The sequence below is a fragment of the Microtus oregoni genome, unplaced genomic scaffold, assembly GCF_018167655.1.
Source record: "Microtus oregoni isolate MIOR12 unplaced genomic scaffold, Mior012 000013F_ref0000133, whole genome shotgun sequence".
Lineage (NCBI taxonomy): Eukaryota > Metazoa > Chordata > Mammalia > Rodentia > Cricetidae > Microtus > Microtus oregoni.
The window spans coordinates 3557127-3575757 of NW_024543072.1; the positions used below are offsets into that span (position 1 = coordinate 3557127).

Here is an 18631-nt window from a genome sequence, read left to right on the forward strand (position 1 = left end):
CCCCCTTTTATTCTTCTGGTCAAGTGGAACTGAGGGACAAAGATGAGGGACATGGAGAACCAAGCTGCAAGCGCTTGTCACCTCCAAGAAGCAGTTATGGTGCCAAGAGGCTCACGCTGGTGTCTGAGGTCTGGTTTCTCTGGCAACCAGGGGTAAAGATATGCAATCTACTCTGCTACCATGTGACTGTCAAGTCCCCATGCGACGGGGGTAAAACCTTCCACATGGGCTGTGAGTATTGGCGCTGCTGCATGCAGAGGCCAGCCGGGAATGCAGCATGCTCTCAGTGCCCAAAGGAAGGGCGGGGAAGGCCAGGCAGGGAGTACGCACGGGCCTGGCATCTGTACCTCCTGCAGATGGGTCTGCAAGCTGCACCCCTGTCCTGCCATGCAAAATGAGCTCCCCCCACGCTACCTTGTGTGACCCCAAACTGAGAGCATCCCCAGTGTTAGGAAACAGGACCCCGAGAAAGGAACCCTATATAAAGATTCCTTAAAACAATGCCAGGCCCAGGGGACACAAAGTAGCCTCTGAGTTACCTGTTGACAAGTAGTTGGGCTGAATCACGGGGTGGTCCCGAGGGTTGGCACTTCTCAGTTTGAGCCAGCCTACACTTGTGCCCCTCATGGTTCCCACGTGTACCTAGGAGGGTTTAGAGGAAACAGTGCACAGTAATCTCCATTAACTACCTCTCAGAAGCTTAGAGAAGGCCCTGCTTCTCTGTGGGTGGGGACTCAGTATTCAATGTAGAGCATAAAGGTTTTGTATCTGACCTTCTTCCAACCTCCCCACCCCTGTCTGGCCTTTACTCCTTTGCCTGAAACTTTCAAGGCATGATCCTGGGGCTGAGGTAGTTTGCCTGTGGTCACTGGTATAGATCCTGCCCTCTATACATCCTATAGACTGGCTCCTGGATTCTCTCCCTGGCATAAGGCTTGGGTCCCCTTTCTTCTTCCAGTCAGATAGTAGCCACTGGGGAGCAGAGTACCAAATGAAGGTCTGCATAGTGGGACCGATAACACCATGAAAACCTAGTCTAATGCAGGATCAGGAAGGCACAGTCTCTGGCCATGGTTATCTGCATACCTGGTAAGCATCCTGCTGGGTGGGTTTCCGTCCGTGGTCAATCACTTGGGATGGCAGGAAGTGAAACTGAATGTCTGGGTGGGGGATCCCAGGCCGGCTGCGGATGAACCCTCCTGTTTCAAGATGGGCCGTGGCTCCATCCCCTGAAGGTCCCATGAAGACAAGGCAGAAGAGCCAGTCAGGTTATGGCAGGTGGGCCAACTGTTCCCATGTCCCCTCCTCCCTTATGTCTCCCTTCCTGGGCTTGGGGCTTGGCATCAAGGTCTGTCCATAACTGTTTTCTTTCTCCAGGTGGCCATACCCAGCATCACAACTTCAAATGCCAGCTACGTGCCAAAAATGAGGGTCTTCAGGTCTGCAAAAGCCACGTGCTTTATGAACCCATCCCACATCCTGCTCAGTGGGCATCTCCTTGAGCAAGGGCCCTCCTCAACATGCGCTACTGCCTTCTGTCCCCTTACGGCAGCCTGCAAGGCAGGACCTTGGTGTCCTCACCTTGCAGACAGAAAAATGGGCTCTGATGATTGTCATCTGACTTCATACCTAGCAACTGAAGCTCATCTCAGCTAATCAAAAGGAAACCGTGATACCCAAGGACCATAGCCACCAAGTTCACCGGGAGGCAGGCCCACCTGTGAACCTCCAGAGCCACTCCAGTCCGATGCAAGCCCTCCGCAGAGGCTTCTGGGCCGAGTGGAGAGTGATGGGCTGTGTGCATGCCTGCTGAATGTAGATCTCCAGGTGGTCTTGCAGGTTCTGCCCAACTCCTGGCACAGGATGGAGTGGTTGAGAAAAATGGCTAACACAAGGGAAACCCCTCTAGTCCATTTATCTTTTAAGCCGGTTCTTGTCCGTCCTGGCCCCCCGGCAGACGAGTCGTCCACCCCAGTCACCGCTTCTGTCTTCGACAAGTCTGGCCCTCTCTCACATGCTAAAGCCACCTGCCCTGCCACCCCCTCTACAGCGGCCACGCAGGTGCCTTTGACCAGACCATCCCAGAAGCACCCTCCAAGGGCAGGGCCCACAATTCTAGCAGGTACTGCTTGGTAAGTGTCACTGGGTGTCTACTGGCCAGATTGCCAGTTGTCAGCCCCATGCTCTGTCCCGAGTCTGTCAAAGGAGGAAGCAATCCCAGCATGCTGTGCAGACACCACTTAAGCTCATCCAAACTCAAGCACGCAGAGGGCAGTCAGGACACAGACCACTTCCATAGGCTTCTCGAGGAAAGCTCCCAGGGAAAGGTCAGCCCCTTCTATATGCAAGATGAGGGAAGAAAGAAGACTGCTAAGCCCTTGAGGGCATTACAGGCAGTTGAAAAGATGACACGTGGTTCTTCATATGAACAGTGACGCTGGAGCCCCAGGCTGGTCTTATTTGTGCCAAGAGCTACTTGTAAACCTTGGGGATAGAGCTCTCACGCCAGGCCTGACCTGGTGGTGATCTCGGCCCTACTGTTAACAGGAAGCGCTCACTCGGAAAGGGTACAGAGGCTGCCCGACGGGGGAGGGGTGAAGGAAAATGAAGACTGGGGGGCCTGTAATAGGAGTGTCCAGTGAGGCCCAGAAGCCCCTCAGCTGTAGGAAGGAAGGCTGTGACACTTTTAAGACGTGCCACCTCCCCACTCCACGCAAGAAGCTGCTGGCCTCCCCAGAGCCACCCCGTGGGCAGCAGTCGGAATAGGAGCTCACCAGGCAGGTGGCACACCACAGGAATGCCCAGCTTCTTGAGGTCGTCTGCATTTCCAATGCCAGAGAGCATGAGCAGCTGTGGAGAGTTGATGGCGCCCCCACTCAGGATCACCTCCTTGCTGGCATAAGCCTGGAAGAGGCAGGGGACCACCAGTCACATTTCTCGAGAAGTCAGCTGACCATTACTGCCATGACCACAAGAATGTGGCCTTGGGACATGGCACTATGTGGAGAGTCTGCTCCCAGGTCCTAGAGCAAAGAGTCGGGGGCTTCTTGTTAGCTACTTCAAAGCAACCTGCACATCCAGTCACCATGTGTGAGTTTCACTCATAGCTATTACGGTGACAGGGACTTTGAGAACAGGGACACTAGAGCTCTAAGGAGATTAATGACAGCAGGCACTAGCGTGGTTTGAAGCAAGCACACAAATAGCCCCCTCTCCTGGGAGGGAGGGTGAGGCAAGGCACCATGTGTATATAGTATTTATATATTTGAGTATACATATTTGAGGGTTTTTAAACTTCTAGGATCAACCTAATGGCTTCTGACAGGCCAGGACCCTGAAACCATGTAGAAGATACTAGAGGACTGCGTGGGGTGGATACGGCAGACAGAGGCTTCTGGAGGCATTCACAGCAGGGTACCAAGGAGTCTACAGGTGCTGGGACTGGAGGCTTCTGACCTCTGTCCCGTGAGACCCCAGGGACATATCCTGCCACCACTACCTGCTGTTAACTCATCATAGGGACAGGAGCATTTGGCTGGCGAGGACAGCCTGATTGCCAGATCAGTGCCCACCCCTTCCTGCCCAATCAGTTCCCACCCCTTCCACGGGAGTCAGCGCACCTTGTGGCTCTGCCCATTCTTGAAGTACTCCACGCCCACTGCGCGTGTGCCCTCAAATAGCACTCTGCTCACAAGGGTCTGGACCTCAGTCCTGAGGTTGGGGCGGCTCAGTGCTGGGTGCAAGTAGGCGCAGGCTGTGCTCCAGCGCTTCCCTATATGATGGAACAAGATCATGTGTGACCGGCTGCCTCTCCCCTCATTCCTGGGCAGGGGGAACATGCTGGAGAAAGCAGCTCTGTCCTGTCCTGCCCTTGACTGTGCAAGGCCTGCCTTCAAGGTATGTCTGTGACCTGGTCACCCCACCCTGAAGTCTAGGCTTGTTCTGTTGTGATCAAGGCTCTGCACCACCCATGCTATGTCTACTTGCACCCATCCACACAGAGGTGATGATTAAGGCAAGTAGTCTCGTGCCATCTCTTTCTGCCTCAACTTCTCACCTGCAAGTCTATTAGACTTTTCACTATGCAGAGCTGCTTCTTCCCAAGGCCTTTCCTGCCCCTGGCCAGGCCACTGTGTTCATCCTGGCCATAGACACCAACAGGACTGAGATCCCTGCCGATCCTGGCTTCCTAGATCTGTGGCTGTAGGGCTTGGCTGCCCTGTCAGGCTAGACAGTTCCCTGAAGAGTCTGCATTCATCTAGCTGCTCCCATGACCTAGAGACTCAGCCAAGAGGTTGGGCCATGTCCTATAACGCCTAGGGGTGTGAAGAATCTCCCTCCCAGCTAACACTAGCCTTATTTTGGCACTTACCAACCATCAAGGGGTCAGGAGGAAAGACTATTAATTAGAAGAGGGTTAATTAAAGATCATTACCTTGGTGGACGGTCATATCCATCCAGCCAAAGCCCTCCTGTTGGAAGCCATTCATGTCTTCGGTGAAGGGGTAGCCAGCCTGATGTGCAGCCTGAAGGAAGGCCTGGTGAAGAGGGTGGTTGGTCTTGCCCCGAGACACATGCAGTGGCCCATCACCACCACGGTACCTGTTGGCTCCCAGCTCATGTCTCTGTGCCTTGCGGAAGTAGGGCAGGCAGTGTGCGTAGTCCCAACCCTCAGCACCTTCGCGATGCCAGCGGTTATAGTCCTCGGCATGTCCACGGATGTAGACCATGGCGTTGAGGGATGAGGATCCCCCCCAGACCCTGCCTCGCGGCCAGTACAGAACACGGCCATCCAGGCCCGGCTGTGCTTCCGTGTGGTAGTACCAGTTGTACCTGTCATCGCATAGGTTGGCCACAAGGGCAGCAGGCATGTGGATCTTCCACTGGAGTCGCTTGCTCCCCATCAACAAGTCCTTGGGACCTGCCTCTAGCAGCAGCACCCTATGGCTTGGGTCCTCAGTGAGCCGACTGGCGAGCACACAGCCAGCAGAGCCTGCACCCACCACCACAAAGCTGAACTCATCCTGGTCCACGGAGGTGGCGCCGGCTGCGGCACTGGCCACAGCACGGCTGCAGGGGTAGCGTGACCGACCCAGCACAGCCCATGCCAGGGCTCCCTGGGGTCTCATGCATCCTCTCCTCCAGCCTCTGAGGACTGACCACATGCTTCCAGACCAATTCCTCTTATCCACGCACAGGGGTGGGAAGACTCTTCCTAGAACAGAGAAAATGGCTTCAAGACTCTGAACTCCAGAGCATATGCAGAAGCGGTCTAGAGCTCGGTAGCCATGCTGACACACCCAAGGATCTGCCTCGCTGGGCAAGACAGTTGCATGTGGTAGGCACTGCCTCAGGGAGTTATAACCTAGGGTAGGAATCTCATTACAGAGAAGTTAGTCCACAATTAGGGTTAGGGAAGAGGGGAGGCCCCTCCACAGACTTTGTGTGTGTGGGGGTGGGGGGTCCTCTGGCCAACTTCCCAGTGGCAGGCATCCACAGGAACTTGGAGACTAGACATCTACTAGCTGAATTGACAGAAGGCCTTCCAGCCTGTTCTCCTTGCTTCAGGCAGGGCATTGTGTTCTATTACAGGAATACATGAGGAAAAAAATGCTCTCCAGATGAAGACAGACAAAGTGGGCACCTGGAAGAAGGTCAATGAAAGTGAGGGGCCAAGACTGTGGAGGGTATAGCCCGGGGGTGCACCAGAACACAGGGCTACAGCCGCACTCTGCAAGATCACCTTGGAGAGCGGTAGAGTTTTAACAGAGAAATGCCAATGGCTTAAAAAATATGAGCCCTTCCCTCTCCTCTTTCCAATCCGTCCTGGGTACCCCACTTTGCTCTCTTCCTAAGCCATGGTCTCTTTTCCTCCAGTGGTTGTGACACTTAAATATATGTGTGTGTATATAAATACAACCTGCTCAATCCACATAATGTTATTTGTACGTGTATACCACTGACTTTTGACAGGTGGCCCACACGCTCATTGCAGAAGTTGCAGAGAGCCTGGCTATGGTACTGAACTCCTGGTGACAAGAGCATCTGAAAGTCCCTGACAACCTCCAGTCTCCACTGATGCTGAAGTCAAAGGACCGAGAGCCCTTGTCATCTTTGGCATGCCTGGGTACAGATCATAACAAATCCCTGTAGCTCTCCACAGTCCTGTGTCAAGTGATGAAGACCTGCCCTGGAAGCAGACGGAGGGGACAGAAGGCTGCCTGCATGCCAGAGCCTTCTGAACACTGTGTCTGACAGAGGATACAAAAGAGTCCCCCACCCCACCTCTGAGCTCCAGGCCCCATGTCAGTACAGGGTAGCAGTGGCCCAATGTTCAACTCTCCAGTGGATGAACTGGTACATCCTTTGTAAGCAGATGCTATCTACCCCAGGCTCCATTAGCCTGTTACACGTGGTCAGTATTCCATAACAACTGGGGAAACACACGTGCACTCCTTACAAAGTCAGAAGGCACGCAGCAGAGGCAGAGCCAGCAGTGTTACAACCAACCAACGCGGACATTCCATGAGTCAAGACAACAGCCATTAGGAATGGTTTCCTTGACAAATGGACATGCTGAACAGAATTTCAAGGAAGTTATCAGTGGGCTGGGGAGAGGTCTCTGTGGGTTAAAGTACTCATTTCACAAGCCTAGAGACTTAGTTTAGTTACCCACGTATCTGAATAATAAAAGCCAGGCATGGTGGCACAAATCGGGAATCCCAGCACTCCTACATAGATGACAGGTGGAAGCCTGGAAGTTGTGGGCTCAGCTAGCCTAGAGTACACAGGAAGGCAGAAACAGGAGAGACCCTGCCTCAAACATGCGGAAGGAGAGATCTACCTCCCAAAAGTGGTCTTGTGACTTTCACATCCGCACTGTGGCATGTGCATAACCCCACTAATAAATAGAAATTTGAAATGATCAACCTTCTTTAAAAAACAAAAATGTGGGCCAGAGGGATAGCTCAGAGGTTAAGAGCACTGGCTGCTCTTCCAGAGGTCGTGAGTTCAATTCCCAGCAACCACACAGTGGTTCACAATCATCTATAATGGGATCTGGTGTCCTCTTCTGGCAGAACACTGTATAAATAAATAAAATCTTTTTTAAAAATGCAAGAAAATACAATACTAGAGACAAATGAGTTTGGTTAGATGTAACGGGGGAATCCATGAGACTGAAGATTAGGTGAGGTGAGATCTCAGATAAAAATGTGGGGAGAGAAGTGAAAAGGGGTGGAGGAGAAAGACCAGGACATAGGAGCTTAGACCATCAAGCTAAAGTGTGGATAAGCACATTCTGAACAGGATAACTAGATAAAAAAAAAGTTCCTTGAATGATACAGTGTGCCCAAATGTATACCTTGAGAAGAAACAAGACACTAGAGTAAGCCAATGTACATAGTAAGTAACCAATAAAAAACAATAAAAATAAATAATAACATTCCAAAAGGAAGTAGGGAGCCCAGAGAGATGGATCCTCAGGAAGGTCTCCCAAACGCTTTAGGATGAGAATCTGCCGATTTCCTCCAGTCTCAGTCAGAAGAGAGAACACATCTTCACCCATTCTGCAAGGCCTGCATCGCACTAATACCAAAACCAGACGGCAGCATCAAAGAAAAGAAAACTACAGATCAATATCTCTTATGAACGATGACGATTAAATATGCTGGTGTGGCCATTACAGCTGGTGGGGACGGGCAAGAAAAATCCCTCAGCTAAATATTAGTAACTTGAATCTAGATTATTTGGGGCCAGCAAGATGGTTCAGAGGGTGCTTGCTCTCAAGATCGATGACTTGGATCCAATCCCTGGAGACCATATTGTCGAAGGAGGGAACCAACTCTCACAAGCTGCCCTCTGACCTCTGAATACATGCCATGACATTCTGTCGTGCACTTATAAATTTAGAACATTTTAAAAGTGTGCCAAATTCAGTTATATATAAAAAGACGGATGTGCCACGTTCACGTGGAGTTGACCCCAGGATGTTCATCATTTGAAACAATCAGTTTATGATGCTCCGAGTTTGGTTACATCCCTCACAGGCCTATTGGCCGGCTTTCCTATCTCAGTTTCCAAAATGGGGAAATCATTCGCCCATTTCATGTGCAACAAGGACTTTCACCCACCATCCAGAGGGTCGGGATGGCAGGACAGAAGACATCTCATGACAAAAGGAGAAAGAGAATGAATGCAGCAGTGCCTTAAAGAACAAGTGTCGTGGGATGACAGGTGACTTGGGGAAGATGAGCGGGTAGGTACATGACCTGAATGTCGTGTATGAGGTCCCACCAGGAATTACAGAAGAAAACAAAGAGAAAGAAGAAATGGAAGGAGAGACAGAACACAAATGTGAGTGGCAGAAATGAGCGTCCTTCAGGTTCAAAATGTAAGGTGTTTTAAATGTCACAAGTGGGGTCATGTCAGCACAGATGGAGACTGCCCCTCATTTGGTCTTTCTGGAATCAATTTCTACTGAGATCTTGGGATCTATCGATGTCCCCCTTGGAGCTAATATCCGATAATGTCGGAGATGAGAAGCTGTGGGTTTTGCACTGAAATGAAACGTGCTGGGGAGAAACCTAGCCGCCGTGATCCATCACAGGACGGTCACATGCGATGGTGAAGAAGAGCCTGAAAATGAACCCTCACCTCCATCTGCTTGGGCCTGACTCCCAGGACTCCTGCTTCGCATCTCCTGCTGCTCTCAGCCCTGCAGCAGATGGAGGTGAGGGGCTGAGCACCACAGAGTGCCCTGGAGAGCGGACATTAGAAAGGACACCAGGAGCCACAGTGCCCGCGGCTCCACGGGAGCACACAGTGAGCACCCTGGAGAGGAGCATAGCAGTGCCACACAATGAGGAGGGAGAGGTGGCGGGGGCAGGCACTGGCACAACTGCCTGAGAACAGAAGGACTCCATTTCTCCTGGAGTTTCTTTAGCAAAGGCCAACTTACACATTATTGTCTCTCTAATCTTTTTTAAAAAAACTCTTAATTTTCTATCTTTGTGAATCGTCATTTCAAGTATAAAATAAAACAACTACACAAAGACTGAAGTGTGCAGACAGCTATGGGCAGACTATCTAGGGGTAGAGAAAATAATTTTTTCTCTTGGTAGTTGTTTCTTATGCCTTGTACAAGATTTAAAATATATAAATAACTCTGTAACTTGATTTTTTATTTTTATTTTTTGTTCTGAAACACCATTTAAATAGTGGCAGAACACTGAAAGAAAAGACAGAGAGAATCAGTTCATGAAGTCAAGTGTGGTGACACACATCTTAAATCTCAGGAGGCAGAGGCAGGTGGATCTCTGAGCTGGAGGCCAACCTGGTCTACAGAGTGAGTTCCAGGACAACCAGAGCTGTTACACAGAGAAACCCTGTCTGGAAAAAACAAAAGAAAAAAAAAGAAGGAAAAGAAAGCAAATGAAGAAAGAAACAAAATTATTACAAGAGATGTAGAAACAAGAGATACAGAAAAGGCACTTGACAAAATTTTTTAAATGTGCCTTTCCATTGTCCAACATGATCAAGATTATCTATAGAGCTCTGATCGTGAACTCCAGGGTTAGTGGTGAAGAACTCAAAAGCTTTTCCACCAAAACCAGGAGCAAGGCAAAGACACCTACCTCTGTGACTTTACCACCCCATCGGACATTTCAGCTTACTCAACAGTCAAGTGGAGGAAATTGAAAATGTATTCAGACTGGGATGAAAGACATGAACTCTTTCCAGTCAACATGATCATCTATGCAGAAAACCTGAAATAACTGACCAAAAACTAACAAGCGGTCCCAGCAAGACTGCAGGAGACAAGGAGAGATGCAAGCATCGGTCACTCTCTCATATGCCAGCATTGAGCATGCGGCAGTTGAGAGGAAAACGCAATGCCATTTAACTTAACATGCCAGATAAAAAGGAATAAATCTAAAATACATTTGCAAAGGACAGCTACCAACCTATAGTGAAAGATGTCAGCGAAAAACCAGCTACCTGGAGAGACATTCTCTATTTGTGGGTAGGGAGATTCAGCGTTGTCTGTAGTCTTTGCAATTCTTTACAATTGCAAATCAATGTGATCCCAGTAGATACCCCAGCAAGATTCGTGAGGATTGACAGCCTGATCTAAAATTAATATGCAGAGGCGAAAGGCCTCAAACAGCCAGCACAATGCCCAGAGAGAAGAACTGAGTTAGAGGGCTGATACCACCTTAATTCCAGCCTTGCTGTGAAGCACAGAAATTGAGACCGTGTGGCACTGCCAAAGGAGCCATCAACATAACAGAGCACAGCCCAGGAATAAAAATCACAGAAACAGATCAGCTGGTCTTTGTCTAAGAAACAAAGCAGCGAGATGGAGAGAAACAATCTGCCAGAAGCACTGCACACAAACAAGTCAAGTCGGACCTGGACATATCTTAAAAGTGAGTGGGTCACAAACCCACGTGTAAAACAAGGAGCTGTAAAAAATCCTAGAGCACAACAAGAAAGCACAATACAAGGGGCTGACGACGGTGTCCTATCTTAGGACACCAAAGGCACAACCGGAAACAAACAACCAAAAAACAAAAAAACTGATAAAGTAGATCGCATCAAAATTTAAAAAAAAAAAAGATACTGTCAAGAGAATAAAAGGACAAGCCACTGAGTGGGCTTGCAATGAAGGACATAAAATATATATGTCATATACTCCTAAGGCCATAGGTCAAAGACGTTAACAGACACTTTAGTAAAGATCTGGATCTCAAGCATTTGAAGAAAAGCTGTACAGCACACGCTGCCAGGAACTAAAGTGAAAACCAGCTGAGATGGCTTCGCAGTCACCACGACGGCCATGGAGACTGTAGAAGTGAAGTGATGCCCTGGAGTCACACACACATCTGGGCATGGTGGTCCATGCTTGGGTTCTCAGCACCTGCAAATCTGAGGCGGGAGGACATATTTATTATTTATTTATTTATTTTTAGGCGAACACAATTTTAAGACCAGTATGGGTTACATAGAATCTATCTCAGAAAAGAGAGAAGAGATGAAGAAAGGAGAAGGGGAGAGGAAGGGAAAGAGGAGGAGAAGGGAGAGGGGGGAGGAGAACCCCCATATAGCAGTGGATGAACCGCAGCATCTCAGATCAGCGCGGATGGATCCTAAGTGTGTAGTCATAATAAAAAAAAAAGAAAAAGAAAACCAAGGAGCTTGTAATCTGAATGAATTTTAAAGCATACAATTCATATATGCAAGAAAGACAGATTTGAAGGGAAAATAGTTCTACGGTAACTGAAGACGTCCATGTTCAGAGTTCAATAATGATAGATTAATAAGGTAATAGAAGGAAAAAAACACTACAGGCCAACTGGACATAACAGATATATACAAAACATTCAAACCAACAACAGAAACACATTTTCCCCTGTAGTGTACACAAACCAACCTCCAGGACAGAGTGTACATTTTAAAAGACAGAAAACATACCCGGATTCTATTTGCACCACAGTGGAACAGAACTACAAATTAATAAGCAGAAGAAAAACTCACAAAAATATGAAATTAGTGCTCCTAATGCCCCACTGTGTCAGAGGAGAAATCACAGAGGAAATTAGAAATACGTGAATCAAACAAAAAAGAAAGCACGGGACACCACAACTTATGCAACATGGCGAAGGCGCTGTTATCAGGCGCTCATAGCTGCATCTGCTACCTTCAAACAGAGGGAAGATCTTTATCCTGTGAACAACTAGAAAATAGAACAAACTAAACCCAGGCCAGCAGAGGGAAGGAAACACTGGAGATCAGAGCAGAGATAAAGAAAGAGAATGGAGGAAACTGATGAAGATAAACGCTGGCTCACAGAGCAACAGCAAAACCGATAAGGGTTAGTGCTGTGCTCAATGCTGACAGCCAGAGAGCATTTCAGCTGAGACCAGGATCGACACGCTATTGCAAATTCTTTCCATAACAACCACAACCACACACACACACACACACACACACACACTATTATAGCTATTAAATTTAATAGTTACATAAAATTAACATATAAAAATCAGTTGCATTTCTTTACAGTAATGACAATCTGAAAAATGAAAGAGGAACTTCCATGTGTAATAACATAAAAAAGAATCAGATAGGGGTTAAAGAGATAGTTGAGTTCAGAGCCTAACACTCATGTGAAGAAACAAGCCAAAACAGCTAGGCATGTCTGTGCTTGCACAAGCAACCCCAGCACCGTGGTAGGCAGAGACAGGAGGATCACTGGGGCTTGGGCTCAGCAAGCCCAGCTCTAGGTTCAACAAGAAACCCTGTCTCAAAGGAATAAGGCAGAGGAAGGGAAAGGGTAGTAGAGCAGGCACCAGAGAGCCTTCTCTGGCTTCCCTGTGTGTACTCATGGGGGGGGGGGGAGGAAGGAGGGAGGAGGAGTGAGAGGGAGGGAAGGAGAGAGGGAGGGATGGAAGGAGGGAGAACAAAAGATTAGGATGAAATTAAGCTTTTTTAATTTACTAATTAAATTGCTAATTTACTTTTTAAATTAGGATTTTTAAAGTATTGTGTTACTATATCATTGTTGTAACAAAATGCCTGGTGATAGCCACTTAAGAAAGGCTTTACTTTGGCTGGGGCTTGAAGGGCTACAATCTGCCAATCACAGAGGGGAAGGAGGCCTGTGAAGTGGCTGTTCACACTGCATTTGCACGCAGGCAGCAGAGAGATGGGTGCTGCCTCTGTTCACTTCTTCTTACTCAGCCTAGGGCCTCAGCCCTAGACTTGTGACATAGTCCCACTCACACTCAGAGTGGACCTGTGACATAGTCCCACAACACTCAGGGTAGGCCTGTGACATAGTCCCACAACACTCAGGGTAGGCCTGTGACATAGTCCCACAACACTCAGGGTAAGTGCTCCTGCCTCCTGACAAATTTCTGGAAATTCCCTTACTAACAACACACCCAGAAGTATGGCCTCTAGAAGATTCTGAATCCTGTCAGGTTAAAAATCAGGATTAACCATCATGTTGGCTATTGAAAACTATAAAATGTATCTGGAAAACATAAGAAATGGTATTAAAATAGAAAAACGCCCTGTGCGATGAAATGAGACAGAGACCCACATTGGAGCACCGGACAGAAATCTCAAGGTCCAAATCAGGAGCAGAAGGAGAGGGAGCATGAGCAAGGAACTCAGGACCGCGAGGGGTGCACCCACACACTGAGACAATGGGGATGTCCTATGGGGAACTCACCAAGGCCAGCTGGCCTGGGTCTGAAAAAGCATGGGATAAAACTGGACTAGCTGAACATAGTAGACAATGAGGACTACTGAGAACTCAAGAACAATGGCAGTGGGTTTTTGATCCTACTGCACGTACTGGCTTTCGGGGAGCCTAGGCAGTTTGGATGCTCTCCTTACTAGACCTGGATAGAGGTGGGCGGTCCTTGGGCTTCCCACAGGTCAGGGAACCCTGATTGCTCTTCGAGCTGATGAGGGAGGGGGACTTGATGGGGGAGGAGGAGGGAAATGGGAGGCGGTGGCGGGGAGGAGGCAGAAATCCTTAATAAATAAATTTAAAAAGAGAAGAAAAGAAAAACGCCCTGCGTTCATAGATTGGCAGAATTACTCTTGTGAAGATAACAGTACCACCAATGCGATGGGTAGAGCCTGTGCAATTTCTATCAGAGCTTCAATGGCATTTCTTTTTGGCAGTAGGAAAACTCATTTGGGGGTGTGTGTGTCAGTGAAATTTCTACAGGAAAAGGTGCTTGCTACCAAGTCTGACACCCTGAGTTTGAGCCCTGTCGAAAGCCAGCAGAGTCTGGTCTGTCGACTTCCTCCCAGGGTTTGGTTAGGTGGCCTCCGAGTAGCAAAAGGGACTTCGAAAATTTCTGGCCTGCGAGGTCACGGAATGAACTCCTGCTTGCAGCTCCAGTAGTGTCTCTTTACCGTCCTGCATTCATTCCGGGTGCCTTGTCCTAACTGTCTGGAGAGTCTTAGCGCTAATTCTTGGTCTCAACTCTAATTCCAATTCTCTGCTACAAGTCTGTGTTCCAGTCCATTCTTGTTCTAATGACTCTACATTTCTTTTATGTCTTCTTCTCCTTCTTCATTTTCTGACATTCTTTATCCTTCTACATTCTTTACTCTTCCAATCTTATTTCTTCTGCTGTTGCAGATTCCCAAGCATGCGTGTGTGTGTGTGTGTGTGTGTGTGTATGTGTGTGTGTGTGTGTGTGTGTGTGTGTGTGTGTGTGTGTGTATCCATTCATTAGCAACTTGTTAGTAATAAAAAAAAACTACAAGAAAACTTCTCAGGGACACAGACACTCTGAAGATACTCAGCGAAATTTATCAGCTAGTTTGTAGCTAACCACAGTTGCAGCTGTGGGGAGGTCCCTGCCGTCTCTTAAAGGGGCTGCTCCAGGTTACAAAGGGAGAAAACTAAATTAATGAGAGATCTAAGGAAGAGGCAAAGAATACTTGTATTATTTTACATTTCTTAAGTGTGGTTAGTTCTATCTGGACATGGCTAGTCAGTTAGGTGCTACTGATCTCTCAAAGGCCTAAGACAGAACAAGAACAGAAACCTGCCACAGCGCCCTACTTCATCATAAATCTTTGACGGACTTAGATCCAGCGAGGCCAGACACCTGTAATTCCGCTCCATGGAAGTTCCTCCTGTGATCACCCCACAAGGACTTCCGTCTGGCCAAATCATCCTGTCAGGGAGCTAATTATAGAGAACAGGTTTCTAAGTTTTTTATTGCAGTGTGGGGCAAACGGTTTGACTGTCTTATTTGTCAGAATTATAAAGTTTGGGGGGAAAAGCCATTCTACTCACAGAACACAGGGAAACTGTGGCGGACTTAGGAGGACTCCACTGCAGGGGACCATGCTATCACACAAAAGAATTTGCAGTTAGAGACTGCCAGCTATTCGCAAGGCAGTATTTCTCATGGCCTGTGCCAATGTGATTTATCCTCCATCAGATGTGTAAATCTCTGATTGGGAGGCCTTCTAAATGCCAGCTTGTCCACTGTGTTACCTTGTGGATCCCATGAGAGCCCAGACTTCTGTGTTGAAAACAGAGGCATGCCTCCCACAAACTGTCCTCTGACCTTCACGTGAGCACAGTGGCACACGCACACACGATAGATACAAAAATGTAAAGAAAGAAAAAAAGGGAAATGTGTTTAGGAAAATATACGGACTCTCAAGGGTCTCCAGTCGGAAACACCACAATAACCAAACACCAAACCAAAACCCGAGGAAGAAGAGAAAAGCTACAAGACTCAGAGTTCTGGATTCTGAAATGAGTGCAAATCCATAATCACCAGAACTACAGCCCTGTCGGGAGCACAGACGTGTAGGCCAATGCAATAAAGCAGAAAGCAGCCCTCGCATGGATGGCCCAGCTGGTAAAATCATTCAAAGAGGAAACGAAGGTCTTCATACAAATGGCGCACGGGAAGCAAGCCACAGGCCAGAGTGTGAACGTGAACCTTTGCTTTCGCCTCGGACAGAAATCAATCCAAGAAGCAGGGAGAACGTGTTTGCTGCATCAGCCTGAGGCCCTGAGTTCAGATCCCCAGCACCCATGTAAGAGGCTGAAGATTTTGGGCTGGTGTTGTTACAGAGGAACTGGAGTCAGAATAAAGTGCGCACCCACGCACGGTTTCCCTTTCTTGGGATACAGTCTGTCTACGGAGCTGTGCGGCTGGAACACTAGATACCCTCTGAAAGAACCTTAGGACAGGACTCCTAATGGCATGCCCTTCCTTGTGTGTGTGTGTGTTCCCTTTCTAATACTCCCCCAGTGCATACTAAGTACATACATACTATACTAGGGCCAGACCCATGAATCCCAAAGGTCCTGGCTTTCAGTTATCCAAAAAGAACCATCTCTAAAGAGAGCTGAGCACCCCAGCCAGGAGGTACAGCAATCTGTTTTCTCTTCCACCCAGACCTGGTGAAGCCAGGCTCTCTCCACTCCCTCCCTTCCCTTCACCACAAAAACCGATTCTCAGACCCTTCTCTCTCTCATTCTCCTGTACTCTTCCACACTGAATCATGGGGCTTGGGGGTTCCAACCTCTCAGACCAGTAAAGTCTGTGCTCCCCATTCTGAGTGGAGTCCGTTCGTTCATTGTCTACCTCCCACTGACTTCATACACGAAGCAGAGGTGGCCAGGAAATGCTTGAGAGTTGGGAACTCTTCAAGGCTGGTGCCACATGTCCCTGGGCCTTGCCCTTACAGAATGATCAGGCAGTGAACCCCAGTTGGGAGCTTACGTGCTGACATCAGAAGGCTCCTTGGATGGGATGCTGCTCTCTCACGTCCCTTCCCACAGCACCCGCTCCAGCTCAGGGGCACACAGAGCTCTGCATTCAAGAATCCGCCCTCTGTGCCTATCCCTATTTTCTCTCGGGTCTCCCTTCTTTCTCTGTGGTGGTCTTCATCCAAAGCAGAACAGAGGTAGGGAGCCCTGGGGACCTAACATGAGCTATATGCCCACCTGCCTTTTTTTAGTGGGAACAGGAAATATCTCCTATGGCTCATGTGTTTGAACACTTGGTCCCCAGCTGACAGTGCTAGCTAGGAGGTTGTAGACGCTTTGGGACAGAGCTGGTGGCAATGGGTTACTGGGTGTGGGCCTGGAGGCTGTAGCCCAGCTTGATCAAGCCTCACCCTGGCTTCATGCACTCTGTTGGCTTCACACGCAAGCCCATTGCTACAACTGGTGCCCACTAACTGAGCCACTCAGCTGTGTGTCTTCCCCACCGTGACAGACTAGAGCCCCTGCCCTGGCTCACAGTGAATCTCTCCGCTCTAAATTACTTCTGTTAGATATTTGGTCACAGTGAGGAGAAAAGCAGTCGCTGACTGCTGGGAGGGTGGGGCTACCTGCCATTTCCTTCCCTCGAAGGCTTAGGTGGAAATTGACCCACACTGCCCAAGGTGTGTGTAAGGAAGGTGTGGTAAGAAGACTGGCCGAAGCAGGGTTATCGTTTGGGCCCTCCCAGAGGTCAGTGACCAACAGAGGGGGATGGAAACAGCTCCACACATGGTGAGGAGCTGTACCTGGACCAGTGGACTGAGCAGCAGAGAGGGCCTCGGGGCAGATGGGGACATAGTGTACTGGCTCCAGCTGAGCAAGTGTAGGTCTCAGTGTCTGTAACAGGGGGCAAGGAGAAAATGAGCTATTCTTCAGGGTTGTTAAAGGCCCTCCTTGTGGGCTGGAGAGATGGCTCAGAGGTTAAGAGCATTGCCTGCGCGCATTGCCTGCTCTTCCAAAGGTCCTGAGTTCAATTCCCAGCAACCACATGGTGGCTCACAACCATCTGTAATGAGGTCTGGTGCCCTCTTCTGGCCTGCAGGCACACACAGACAGAATATTGTATACATAATAAATAAATAAATATTTAAAAAAAAAAAAGGCCCTCCTTGTGAGCCATAAACAGAAGGGCAGTCTGGTGGGCTTGCAGTCTGGTGGGTTTACATTATCAGCCTTTGCCCAGCAGAGACGAACATGGAAGTGTTACCAACAGCAATGAGGGAGCAGTTATAGGGAGAAAATGTGCTGTATAGGGAGAAAATGTGCTGTAAAAGCAGGAAGGGGTAGACATGGAAACCATGTACCAGAGTCCTCAGTAACCACATGTCCACTTCCGTCTACCCCACAGACCCAGCCGGGCTCCACACCTTCCCCAGAACCCTCCCCAGTGTCCTAACAGTGTCCTGATGTCACTACCCTTCCCTACACACCCCTACTACAGTTCTCCACAGCTGGTATGTCCTCGGAATGAGGGGTTCTGGGGACCAGAAGTGGGAAAAGAAATGTTAAGGGTCCATCCGCTTGGACCTCACCAAATGGACATCACGCAAGGAAGGCAACTGAAAGCAAAGGAGTCCTCTTGACAACTGCAGAGTCTAAATGGGAGATGGCGATGCCCCCTGGGAGATGCCCTGCCTAGGAAATACTCAGTAATGTCAATTAATACTTAAACTGAAATGTCATTGCATTTTCAGAACATCAAACATGTCCCATCAAGCCCAGGAAATACAGAAGGCAGAGCATTGTGCTGAGGGACACTGTCCACAGAATCCAGGTGGGGAAGACACATACATTTCTTCTTTTTTTTTTCCTTTAGAACTAATCAGCATATTTATTTATTTATTTATTTATTTATTAAGGATTTCTGCCTCCTCCCCGCCACCGCCTCCCATTTCCCTCCCCCTCCCCCATCAAGTCCCCCTCCGTCAACAGCTCGAAGAGCAGTCCGGGTTCCCTGCCTTATGGGAAGTCCAAGGACCTCCCACCTCCTTCCAGGTCTAGTAAGGTGAGCCTCCAAACAAAGCCAGTACGTGCAGTAGGATCAAAACCCAGTGTCATTGTTCTTGAGTTCTCAGCAGTCCTCATTGCCGGCTATGTTCAGCAAGTCCGGTTTTTTTTTTTGTTTGTTTGTTTTTTTATTGAAAAAAGGAGAAAAAAAAAAACAAGTTTCCTCTTCCTCCCAGCCTCCCATTTCCCTCCCCCTCCTCCCACCCTTCTCCCCCTCCTCCCACCCTTTTCCCCCTCCCCCACTCCTCTCCCCCTCCCTCTCCAGTCCAAAGAGCAGTCAGGGTTCCCTGCCCTGTG

At 48.7% G+C, this 18631-nt stretch overlaps 1 protein-coding gene across 3 annotated transcripts in view; it reads right to left on the bottom strand.

Moving 5' to 3' along the window:
- The window catches only part of Chdh (choline dehydrogenase), a 30292-nt gene that overhangs the window by 1338 nt on the left and 10323 nt on the right, over positions 1 to 18631 (bottom strand). For 2 of the 3 annotated variants that reach the window (XM_041662955.1, XM_041662956.1), the window contains exons 2-7: positions 4436 to 5215; positions 3621 to 3772; positions 2775 to 2904; positions 1719 to 1853; positions 1087 to 1229; positions 540 to 642 (exon numbers count right to left, since the gene is read on the bottom strand). In XM_041662955.1, coding sequence (XP_041518889.1) covers positions 540 to 642; positions 1087 to 1229; positions 1719 to 1853; positions 2775 to 2904; positions 3621 to 3772; positions 4436 to 5165 — 1393 coding nt within the window. In that variant the 5' untranslated portion in view covers positions 5166 to 5215. The remainder of the gene's footprint in view (positions 1 to 539; positions 643 to 1086; positions 1230 to 1718; positions 1854 to 2774; positions 2905 to 3620; positions 3773 to 4435; positions 5216 to 18631) is intronic. The other variant, XM_041662957.1, reaches the window with a different exon arrangement.